The following is a 13,200-nucleotide window of genomic DNA, read 5'->3' as shown; positions in this document are numbered from 1 at the left end:
TTTTCTGAATGTTGAGCTTTAAGCCAACTTTTTCACTCTCCTCTTTCACTTTCATCAAGAAGCTTTTTAGTTCCTCTTCACTTTCTGCCATAAGGGTAGTGTCATCTGCATATCTGAGGTGATTGATATTTCTCCCGGCAACTTGATTCCAGCTTGTGCTTCTTGCAGCCCAGCATTTCTCATGATGTACTCTGCATAGAAGTTAAATAAGCAGGGTGACAATATACAGCAGACAATATACAGACAATATACAGGGTGACAATGTACAGTATGATGTACTCCTTTTCCTATTTGGAACCAGTCTGTTTTTCTATGTCCAGTTCTAACTGTTGCTTCCTGACCTGCATACAGGTTTCTCAAGAGGCAGGTCAGGTGGTCCGGTATTCCTATCTCTTGCAGAATTTTCCACAGTTTACTGTGATCCACATAGTTAAAACCTTTGGCATAGTCAATAAAGCAGAAATAGGTGTTTTTCTGGAACTCTCTTGCTTTTTCGATAATTCAGCCGATGTTGGCAATTTGATCTCTGGTTCCTCTGCCTTTTCTAAAACCAGCTTGAACATCTGGAAGTTCACGGTTCACATATTGCTGAAGCCTGGCTTGGAGAATTTTGACCATTACTTTACTAGCATGTGAGATGAGTGCAATTGTGCAGTAGTTTGAGCATTCTTTGGCATTGCCTTTCTTTGGGATTGGAAGGAAAACTGACTTTTTCCAGTCCTGTGGCCACTGCTGAGTTTTCCAAATTTGCTGGCATATGGAGTGCAGCACTTTCATAGCATCATCTTTCAGGATTTGGAATAGCTCAACTGGAATTCCATCACCTCCACTAGCTTCGTTTGTAGTGATGCTTTCTAAGGCCCACTTGACTTCACATTCCAGGATGTCTGGCTCTAGGTCAGTGATCACACCATCGTGATTATCTGGGTCGTGAAGATCTTTTTGTATATTTCTGTGTATCCTTGCCACCTCTTCTTAATATCTTCTGCTTCTGTTAGGTCCATATCATTTCTGTCCTTTATCGAGCCTATGTTTGCATGAAATGTTCCCTTGGTATCTCTAATTTTCTGGAAGAGATCTTGAGTCTTTCCCATTCTGTTGTTTTCCTCTATTTCTTTGCATTGATTGCTGAGGAAGGCTTTCTTATCTCTCTTTGCTATTCTTTGGAACTCTGCATTCAGATGCTTATATCTTTCCTTTTCTCCTTTGCTTTTTGCTTCTCTTCTTTTCACAGTTATTTGTAAGGCCTCCCCAGACAGCCATTTTGCTTTTTTGCATTTCTTTTCCATGGGGATGGTCTTGATCCCTGTCTCCTGTATAAAACTCTAATTTACAGCTAATGATATTCATAAACCTGATCAATGACCGCTCTGAGCGACATGAATATAACAGAGAATCTTATGAATCATCAAATTATAAATTATATTTGTTATACTTCTAGTGTTCTGATATATTTTGGTTAGTCACAACTCTTGGAAAGGATGGTAACTCAATAAAAGGTAACTCTAAAGAAAATTCGGAACATAGAATTAAGCAGAACATATACAGGATCACATCATTTAACAGATCACCTAAGTAACATATAAACTAGCCTGATATCATGGAAAAAGTTATCAGTAAAACTTTTGGTTTGGGGTATACTAAAACTGGCATGATACGAATCCATATGTTCATGTTATGCCGTTTCTTAGAGTATTTGGCTTTAATGATTAAAAATGAAAGATATGTGCTTAAAGAAAAACACAGTATGCAGTCTTAGTTTTTTTTCTTTCACTACAGGCGGTTTTGATGACTCATTTTATTCCTAACACTAAGGAAAACTTATGGATATTAAATAGAAAGACGCTAGTAGAAAGACAAACTTTCCAAACCCATCCAAACTGATCCAATTCAATCCAGTCCAATCCTGTCCTCCACGCTAGGGATCTGTAGGCAGAGAACAGGCCGTATTTTATTGGCATTGCTGCAGTTACTCTGTGAAGCATGTGCATCATGCACACCATGCAGAGGCCTGAAGAGAAAACTCGGAGATACCTTTTTGATTCAATTAATTCTAAAAAACAATATTTCTCCTCTCAGAAAAAAAAGAACCACACATAGGAAAAAGGAATCTTCTAAGATTCGAAGTCACATATATGAAGGGGAAAGGACTTTACCGCTTATCCTCTTCCCAGTAAGTGATTGGTTACATGACTTACTACTGTTAATCCCTTGCAAATAGGTTATAAGTGTGCCATGACATGCTGATAATTATAACATTTAAATCTAAATGAACATTTCAGTGCTATTAGAATTTTTAACTTTAAACCTCCTGTGTTGGATTATTATTATTTTATGAAAAGGATGATACAGATATTCACACATTTAACTATATAAAATAATTAAATGAATATAAAGTGACTATCCTATTCCATGACACTTCCTTGTAGAACTACACTAGTTAATCAGAATGCAACTTTATCCTGATTTATCATCAAGGAAGTTTTGTTTCTAAGTGAATTAAAATACTTCAGCTTTTATTTCAATTTAATTTGTTATCCTTTCTCATCTTTCAACTAACAGAGACGGCATACATGATTGTTATTTTTACTATAATTATTATTTGAGATTAGGTATTCCTCCATGGAAATAACTGATTTCTTGATCTGTCTTAATCTATATTTATTAACAGCTTTGATGTTAACAATTAGTCAAACTGATTCTTGATGAAATTCCATAAAGAATGATTATTTAATCACTCATGAAGAATTTTCTTAAAGACAAAATTGGAAGATAATTTAACTATATCAGTACATTAAAGGGTTCTTCTTGTCTAAATGGCTTAAGGACACATTTTTTTCAAATGATTTTTATCTCACAGTAATAGAGTTTATAAATTTTTGAAAACTTTAATATTTCATTATTTCCTATATTGTTTCTCCTAAGCCAAATTTTAAAATCTTTTTGATGCAATTTGTTTATAAGACTTTTAAGAATGTAGGGGAGCTCTCTTAAATACATTTTCTAAGGTAATGAAAGCCTACTGTCTTTTACATTTGTTGCTATTGTTCAGTCACTCAGTCCTGCCTTATTCTTTGCAACCCCATGGACTGCAAAGAGTTGGACACAACTCTTTGTGACCTACTGCACATGCACACACATGGACTGCAGCACACCAGGCTTTCCTGTCCATCACCAACTCCCGGAGCGTGCTCAAATTCATGTCCATTGAGTCAGTGATGCCATCCAACCATCTCATCCTCTCCTGTCCCCTTCTCCTCTTGCCCTCAGTCTTTCCCAGTTATGAGGGCCTTTTCCAATCAGTCAGCTCATCAGGTGGCCAAAGTATTGAAGCTTCAGCATCAGTCCTTCCAATGAATATTCAGGGTTGATTTCCTTCAGGACTGATTTGATCTTCTTTCAGTCCAAGGGACTCTCAAAAGTCCTCTAGCACCAGTTCAAAAACATCAATTTTCAGCACTCAGCCTTCTTTATGGGTCAACCCTCACATTCGTACAAGACTACTGGAAAAACCAGTTTTGACTAGGCAGACCTTTGTTGGCAAAATGATGTCTCTGCTTTATAATATGCTGTATAGGTTGATTATAGCTTTTTTTCCAAGGAGCAAGCGTCTTTTAATTTCATGGCTGCAGTCACCATCTGCAGTGATTTTCGAGCACAAGGAAATAAAGTCTGTCACTATTTCCACATTTTACCCATATATTTGCTATGAAGTGATGGGACTGGATGCCATGATCTTAGTTTTTTGAATGCTGAGTTTTAAGCCAGCTTTTTCACTCTCCTCTTTCACTTTCATCTAGAGGCTCTTTAGTTCCTCTTTGCTTTCTGCAATTAGTGTGGTATACCTGAGGTTATTGATATTTCTCCCAGCAATCTTGATTCCAGCTTGTGCTTCATTCAGCCCGGAATTTCGCATGATGTACTCTGCATATAGGTTAAATAAGCAGGGTGACAATATACAGCCTTGACATATACCTTTTCCAATTTTGAACCAGTTCATTATTCCATTGCTTTTTGACTTGCATACAGGTTTCTCAAGACAGGTAAAGTGGTCTGGTATTCCCATCTCTTTAAGAATTTTCCACAGTTTGTTGTGATTCACAAAGTCAAAGGCTTTAGCGTCATCAATGAAGCAGAGGAGATGTTTTTCTGGAATTCCCTTATTTTTTCTATAATCCAACGGATGTTGACAATTTGATCTCTGGTTCCTCTGCCTTTTCTAAATCCAGCTTTACATCTGCAATTTATCAGTTCACATATTGATGAAGCCTAGCTTGAAGGATTTTGAGCATTACCCTGCTAGCATGTGAAATGAGCATAACTGTACGGCCGTTTGAGCATTCTTTGGCATTGCCCTCCTTTGGGATTGGAATGAAAACTGACCTTTTCCAGTCCTGTGGCCATTGCTGATTTTTTTAAATTTGCCGGCATATTGAATGCAGCGCTTTCACAGCATCATCTTTTAGGGTTTAAAATAGCTCAGATGGAATTCCATCACCTCTACTAGCTTTGTATGTAGTAATGCTTCTAAAGGCTCACTTGACTTCACACTCCAAATGTCTGGCTCTAGGTGAGTGATCACACCATGTTTATCCAGGTCAATAAGATCTTTTTTGTACAGTTCCTCTGTGTATTCTTGCCACCTCTTAATATCTTCTGCTTCTGTTAGGTCCACACCATTTGTGCCATTTACTGGGCTCATCTTGGCATGAAATGTTCCCTTGGTATCTCTCATTTTCTTAACGAGATCTCTAGTCTTTCCCATTCTATTGTTTCCTCTATTTCTTTGCACTGATCGCTGAGGAAGGCTTCCTTATCTCTCCTTGCTATTCTTTGGAACTCTGCATTCAGATGGGTATATCTTTCCTTTTCTCCTTCGCCTTTTACTTCTTTTCTTAGTGATTTTTAAGGCTTCTTCAGACAACCATTTTGCCTTATTGCATTTCTTTTTCTTGGGGACGGTTTGGCCACCATTTCCTGTACAATATTATGAATCTCTGTCCATAGTTCTTCAGGCACTCTATTAGATGTAATCCCTTGAATCTATTTGTCACTTCAACTGTATAATCATAAGGGACTTGAATGACCTAGTAGTTTTCCCTACTTTCTTCAATTAAAATATGAATTTTACACATATCTATCTAAATATTAATTCATACATTCAGCATATTTACTGAATAATTATGGTGGGGCATGTCAGTGGACAAAACCTTGCCCCAGAGAGATTACATTTAAGTGTGTAAGTAATAAATAAATACATAAATTAAGGAGCATATTTGGAATCAATATAGGCCATGGAACAAAAGGAAAAGAAAAAATAGAACAAGGGAATGGGGTTCAGGGCAAACAGGCTGAAGCTTTTTGAGGTTAATTACATTAACATGGTATTGTGCTAAAGATGGTGGAAAAGTCTGTGCTATTAATGGCTAAAGCTAGTGTCTTTAACACGTCTTTTGGCAAATGCAGATTTGCATATTTTGTCAACCTGCATAGAAAGTGTCAGTGTAATGCTTAGAACCAATGGAACAAATATAGTAGAAAAGGGCCACTTTTAAAGTAATATATTAAGTCTTCTACCGTACGCACTAACAAGTAAAGTGACACAGCAAAAAAAAAAAAAAAAAATCCAAAAGATTAAATGAAAAGTTTAAATAAAAAAACATTTAAACTATGGAGTGGTGATTATACAGACATTAGTAACTGCACTTAGCTAAGAGTTCTAGACAGAATCCTGGAAGAGCAATGTTAGCAGAATGTTATTTGCTTTACAAAGACAGGAAAACAAACTACTGGTAATAAAATATTCAACTTGGTATTTCTATAGTTGAAAAGAAAAAAATGATACTAAAGAAGGCATTACATGAGTCTTCACTGACGATATAGCTGCACTAACAGAAAAGTATAAAGCTTTACATTGAGTTCATTCTAAAACCCTTGAGTAATGTCACTCCATTCCATTATCAAATGATGCTATCAAAATGGTTAATCTAATAAACTCAAAGCAATTAGAGTACTGCCTGATTTCAGTTTTAGGGGAAGAAATGCTATTAGACAACATCACTCGTGTTAAAAGTAAAATAATGTGTCAGAAAAAAGGTTTAAAGAGTCAAAGCAGAAATGCAACTTTATAAAATTATAGTTAACAGCAGTTCACTGGTGATGTCTGGCAGGGTCACAATCTGAACACTAAAGTAGAATACTTAAAACTAGTGGCATGTCGGTATCTTTTCAAAATACTTGACATGAAAGTGTGTGATGGACTTAAAAATTTTTCTCTCATTTACAAATGTAAGGTAAAAACTCTTTTGATAAGCATTCTTATCAAATTCTTATCAAAGCAGATATTCTAAATCTTCATGTACAATTTAAAGAATTGTCCAAATTCTGGTTAACAGAAGGAAAATTGTTCCACTGATTGAAGAAAAGCTAGTACATACTCTTTTGTCTTTGGTTCCTCCTTTTATGTGAGCAAATTTCTAGATACAGTTAAGTACAAGCAGGAGAATGTCTTATTCAGGAATTGCATATAGCTATTTCAGACATAAATTATAAAATTTTAACATTTAATGTATTCCTTGGTGCTTTGTGTTTATTTTCTTTATCACAAATACTTATTTTAAGAACATGTAATAAATGCTTTCATTTAACTTGACATAGATACTCTCTAGTCCCCTTAACAACTTATTCTTGGGTACTGTGTGACTCCGCTGTCCAAGTTCAGTCTGTCATGAAAAGCACTAGCATGGCTTATAATGGACACTTTCCCCAAGTTGGAGGTCTTAAATGCAGTAAGTAAGTAAAACAAAATGCAGAATCATGAATAAATTAGGGATATACTTACCTCTAAACTAAACTTGGATCCCAGAGAACTAGTAAAATCTTTAAATAAAAAAATATACTATAATATCTTAATCAAAACTCATCATAGATTGCCAAAATGTATATAAAATTAGTATGCTTTTCCTCTATACAATATGGATACAATTTCAACTAACATATTATTTTCTTATACTATAATTTAACCAGAGATTATAACAAAGCAACAATAAAAATATTCATTCAAAGGTTTTCTATTTATATATGGAATTTTCCAATTAAATGACAAGTTTAAAATTTAATAATGCACCTATTATTATTAATCCTTCATTCAGTTATCATTAGGTAACACAGCAAGTATTTGAGAAAATACCAAATGTGTATCTTCAAAATGAATCACTCAAAACTGCATTCAGACAGAAAATGAATAGAGTATATAACACCCTCTACAAATAAAATAATAAGATCCTATTGAATCTAAAGAGGATTTTCCTTAAAATTTAAAACATTCCTATAAAACGGACTGAAAGGTCTTACAGAAATATGTAGTCTTGGCAACCAAAGGAAAGCTGAAGTCAGAAGCCTGGAGAATTGCTGAAGAAATTGGAATGTTTTGTCTTTGTCGCCCAACATTATTATGAACAAAGAAGATACAAACCAGTCATGGCTAGTGTAATTCCTCTGCAAGCAGACTGAAAAGCACAGTTAAGGAACTTCTATAATATTTTATCTTACATGGTGAAATACTAGAACTCCATAAATACTCATTTCCAGAAGCTCTATCAAGAAAGATATTAACGATAGCCCTCATTTTGTCTTCAACCAGCTTATAAGCTATTGATGTAAACGCCTGTGTGCATGCTCAGTTGTGTTTGACTCTTTGCCAGTCCGATGGACTGTAGAATGCCAGGCTCCTCTTTTGCCATTTCCTTTTCCAGTAGATCTTCCCAACCCAGGGATCAAACCTGCATCTCTTGTGCCTCCTATATTGGTAGGCAGATTCTAAAATTAAACTTTATTAATAAAAAAACTACTTGCACAGTAACTATTTTAATATACTATTTGTTGACATGTCCAGGGGAGGCCAAAATCACCAGCAACAAGAGGAAGAAACTATACGCTTTGTGGAAACACACTGTTCAAGTCATTAACACAACAGTACCATCCTTTCTCTAGATTAGGTTATCTGTCAAATTACTAGCATAATCAAGTATTTAAAAAGCCCACATATTTTTAGAATTCAGTAATGCAAATGACTTGTATAAACTTTTTTCTTGAAGTCAAACTCTATTTCTGAAAGATAACCAATACAAATAAAATAAATGGATGTTTTATTCTCAATCTGTGTCTGTGTGAAGTTGCTCAGTCATGTCCGATTCTTTGCGACCCTGTGGACTGTAGCCCACCAGGCTCCTCTGTCCATGGGATTCTCCAGGCAAGAATACTGGAGTGGGTTGCCATTTCCTTCTCCAGGGGATCTTCCCAACTCAGGGATCGAACCAGGGTCCCCTGCATTGCAGGCAGACGCTTTATCCTCTGAGTCAATTATTTTGATTTACTAAACCTATTTTAAAGTTTCTCTATATGTACCCGAAAATATGTTCTAATAACTAATTATTCAAGATTTAACTAATACGGTTGAATTTAATAATTACTACTCAATCTAATAAAGTACCTATTTAAAATAATAGAATCAAATACTATAAAGATATAGCAAATCACTAATATAGGTTTAAGTATTATTTTCCTACAAAAGTTTTAAAGTATTCCGTCCAAGAATTCTGAAAAGCGTATGAAGAGAGTTAAAGTACTGTCAGTCATTTACAAAGGATATGAAGAGAAGATTTTATAGAAGCTTGCTGCTGTTTCAGGAATCTCTCACAATGCTTTAAAACCAAGGTAAGATCATTTTCTGCACCTTCTTTTAACAGGTTGAGGAACTTGCCATACCTAAATTAAATGTCCAGAAAACATACAAAATGAAAAATGTCAAGCCTTGCACAGTAAATTCATTTTTTAAAATTCATCAAACTGTAGTTCTCTTGAGATCTCATAGTTTTAAGTTTTCAAATTTCTACCTTTGGCATAACTATTATACAGAGCACTCATGAAAGAATAACACCCATATACGTACCTGATAATCATGATATATCAGAATTTGCAGTATTCATCTGGTAAATACAATAACTTTAAAGGAAAAGGAAGTAGTAATGAAAGAATAAAACACAGATACTATAGATGAGTAGTAGAATATAAGCACTTATCCTTGAATTTAATCTACAACATGGAATGCTGACAGGCTAGCTTGACAGAATGCTAAGTCTAGAAGCAATTTGAGGGTTCATTTAGTCCAGTGATTCTACATGAGCATGGCACTGTTTTGGAAGTTTATGGGAGTGTTTTCATTTGCCACAGTGACTGGAGGACCACTGATACTTGATGAGTGAGCATCAGGAGGTTAGACATGGGACAGTCAGCCCTGCACAGTAACAACTTATAAATGCCCTACCTATTATTTGTATAGATGAAAATTTTATTTATAATTATCTGAAATTAATTGAGCTTCATATAAAATCATAATATATTAGTCTTATTTATTATACACTGAACTAAACCAAGTGTAAGTTAGGGAAAGATAGTTCCTATGCTTTGCCTGAAGCCTTCCTAAGACTGTTCATCATTTTGCAAAATCACTTTGCTAGTGGCAACCCTCTTGTAATATTTGAAACACCAAAATAAAATCCATCTCCATTTGTAGCTGCCCCACAGCTACAATGATTCATAGGTGCCAGCTACGTCTCATACTGTAGCTGTATACAAACAACTTATTATAAGTCACTTTCCATTTATGTCTTAACAATAAGACATCAAGCTGAATTAAAAAAAATATGTGACTAGCTTGCTCATATTATCTATGGATTCCATTTTAGAATGGAAATAGGTCATTACAGTATAAAAGGCAGGTATAGGGTCACAAAACATAATCAGTGGGTTATATACCCTGTGTGATATAGGTGGATGTGCTAGAATCACTATCATAGATTTTATTATAATGCTATGGATTTACAGTCTTTTTAAAAAACTTTCACATGCATCTTCTTTATACTTAATTCTGAAGATGATCCAACAGAACAGATAGAATGGGCCTGTCAAGATCCCCATTTAATAATGAAGGGCTCATACCTTAACACCCAGTCTGTTTAGCTTGTCCATTTCTTTTGAAAATTATAATTTGAGTATGAAAAATTCAAACTACTATAATTTATTTATTCTGCTTTCACTTATGCATCTATCATTAAGATACTTTTATACTCATTAACTATAGTTATAGCCTGAAAATAAAAATTAATCATATTTTAGCAAATGGTATGACTGTGCTACCAATGTGCTGATACTTAAAATGTTTTTTTGGAAAAAATCTGATCATCATAGAGACTTAAATATGCTGTAATTAGCCTCTGAAATAATAACAAAGTGCCAATATTCTCAAAACAAAGTTATCATTTTCTGAATGATAAACTCTGTATTTAAACTACACAAAATAGTTGATTGTTAACTTAAATAATATTAAGCACATATTAGCTAGACAAAAACAAATTCTAGAAATGCACAGGAAGATATTTCCCCATAATATACCTGACAGTCATTTTAATGCCAAGCTGTTGCACAGATGAAAGATTTTCATTCTTCACATTTGCATCAGTAGCTAAAAACAATAGAATACTGGGTTATAAAAACGTATAAAAGTCTGCATAATAATCACATTTTAATTGAAAATTGATGAAAGCAATATTTTTACATATTTTAATGTGAATCTTCAAAACACACTGATAAATCCTGTTCTTGTAAGAGCTGTCAGTTACATTTTTCAAAAAAATTAACAGGAAACCTTTTATGAAACAGTTTTTTTCTCCTACAAAAAAGCATTTAAAAATATATTAAATACAAAACAAATAATCATAATTTTCAAGCAATCTACTTTTACTTGGTTCTCCAAATACAAAAGTATTTGTATTTTTGTGTCTAGAATGGTCTAGAATGGTCTAGAATATTGTATTTTCATCAAGCAATGCATATATAAGATTCTGAATTATAAACATAGGTAAGTATGGCTGTTTACATCTGAAATATTTAAATGGTCAGTGTCAGAAAGGAATAATTGGTATTATTCTACTTAAAATGTACAGCAGTTTACAAAGGTGGACTGAACAAGTTTATTCCTGCATGTAGATATCGTGATAGAGTACAAATTGTGGTCATCTTCCAAAAGTGAAAAAGGGGGTGTACAGTAGAGAGGACTGACCACAGGACAGGCTGAAGGTTTGGACTGGTCTTTGACAACACCGGATGACTGAAGAGTCAATAGCATCACTAGACAGCAAGGAGCGTCTAGCTGAAACTTTCAGTTTTGGGCTGACAAAACTGTAGTGTGTACACACACGGGTGTGCGCACACGCACACGCACACGCACACACACTCACACATATAAATAAGGGAACTGCCAAGAATCACCAATTTACCTAGTGACAGATCTAGGTTTTCTGAATTCTGTATTGGCAGTTTTATTTTTTTTTCCTATTACACACTGGTATATCTCATATTAACAATACACCTACTTCACTCATGAATTCATTCCTTACTTTTAATAAATCTCTTCTTATAAAGTAGGTGTGGAGCACCATGCTAGAATCTATAAGGGATAAAAGATAAATCATACATCATGACCTAACAGAACTTTCCATGTAGTGTCAGAGATAAAATTTGTATATAGAAAATTCAGATAAAGATGTTTTAAAGTGCAAAGTGGAGCAAAAATGATACAGGTGAAGAATTATGTGAATTCATAAGAGGAAGAGATTAGGTAGAAGTGGCATTCAAACTGAATTTTCAAATATGGGTAGACAAGAGGTAGAGAGATAGGTACGAATAAATTAAATATCACTGTTATTGAATATCTACTCTTTAAAGCAATAATAATTCATCTTTCTGCACTCCTGGTAAGGGTAACCTACTTCTAGTTTGCCAAGGACTTGCATGGATTTAGTACTTAAAGTCTCAAGCCCTTAGGAACTTCCCACTGCTGCTGCTAAGTCGCTTTAGTCGTGTCCGACTCTGTGCGAGCCCATAGATGGCAGCCCACCAGGCTCTCCCATCCCTTGGATTCTCCAGGCCAGAACACTGGATTGGGTTGCCATTTCCTTCTCCAATGCATGAAAGGGAAAAGTGAAAGTGAAGTCGCTCAGTCGTGTCCGACTCTTCTCGACCCCATGGACTGCAGCCTACCAGGCACCTCTGTCCATGGGATTTTCCAGGCAAGAGTACTGGAGTGGGGTGCCATTGCCTTCTCCAAGGAACCTCTCACACTCCTGGGCAAACCAGACTGGTTGGTCAACTACCTAGTCTAGAGGGGTAATTTCTTAAACAAAAATAAATAACAATTTTAAAAAATAAGTGTCTGTTAATTTCTTGATAAGCTACATCTGACTTACACTTATTTTGATCAGAATACAGTCTTAGCAATATTGCTAAATTTCATAATGATAGCAATTAAGCTACAGTTTATATAGCTAAGAATCCCTTGTTACTTATAACCGTTATGGTGCTGGAAGATGAACCTCTGCATCTAGGGAAGAAGGATACCACTTCTGCACTTCTCCTAGCAAGAGGCTGAGCAAGGAAGACTACTCAGCGTTTTCTACAGGTTTTTGAAACAAGAGTGAAGATCGTATTCACTGACAATGCTCTGCATTAATTACAGGGCTATGCCCCAAGCCAGGCTTCAGCAATATGTGAACCGTGAACTTACAGATGTTCAAGTTGGTTTTAGAAAAAGCAGAGGAACCAGAGATCAAATTGCCAACATCTGCTGAATCATCGAAAAAGCAAGAGTTTCAGAAAAACATCTATTTCTGCTTTATTGACTATGCGAAAGTCTTTGACTGTGTGGATCACAATAAACTGTGGAAAATTCTGCAAGAGATGAGAATACCAGACCACCTGACCTGCCTCTTGAGAAACCTACATGCAGGTCAGGAAGCAACAGTTAGAACTGGACATAGAACAACAGACTGGTTCCAAATAGGAAAGGGAGTATGTCAAGGCTGTATATTGTCACCCTGCTTATTTAACTTCTATGCAGAGTACATCATGAGAAACGCTGGGCTGGAGGAAGCACAAGCTGGAATCAAGATTGCCAGAAGAAATATCAATCACCTCAGATATGCAGATGACACCGCCCTTATGGCAGAAAGTGAAGAGGAACTAAAAAGCTTCTTGATGAAAGTGAAAGAGGAGAGTGAAAAAGTTGGCTTAAAGCTCAACATTCAGAAAAATAAGATCATGGCATCTGGTCCCATCACTTCATGGGAAATAGATGGGGAAACA

General features: G+C 35.3%; 1 protein-coding gene across 2 annotated transcripts in view; it reads right to left on the bottom strand.

Moving 5' to 3' along the window:
- TBC1D32 (TBC1 domain family, member 32) overlaps nucleotides 1-13,200 on the bottom strand; it is a 206,302-nt gene that overhangs the window by 24,125 nt on the left and 168,977 nt on the right. For both annotated transcript variants that reach the window (XM_010861791.1, XM_010861790.1), the window contains 3 exons: nucleotides 10,453-10,522; nucleotides 8,651-8,766; nucleotides 7,354-7,508 (listed from right to left, as the gene is read on the bottom strand). In XM_010861791.1, coding sequence (XP_010860093.1) covers nucleotides 7,354-7,508; nucleotides 8,651-8,766; nucleotides 10,453-10,522 — 341 coding nt within the window. The remainder of the gene's footprint in view (nucleotides 1-7,353; nucleotides 7,509-8,650; nucleotides 8,767-10,452; nucleotides 10,523-13,200) is intronic.

This window comes from Bison bison, unplaced genomic scaffold (genome assembly GCF_000754665.1).
Source record: "Bison bison bison isolate TAMUID 2011002044 unplaced genomic scaffold, Bison_UMD1.0 scf7180017864473, whole genome shotgun sequence".
NCBI classification, from domain to species: domain Eukaryota; kingdom Metazoa; phylum Chordata; class Mammalia; order Artiodactyla; family Bovidae; genus Bison; species Bison bison.
This window is presented reverse-complemented; position numbering and strand designations above follow the sequence as displayed.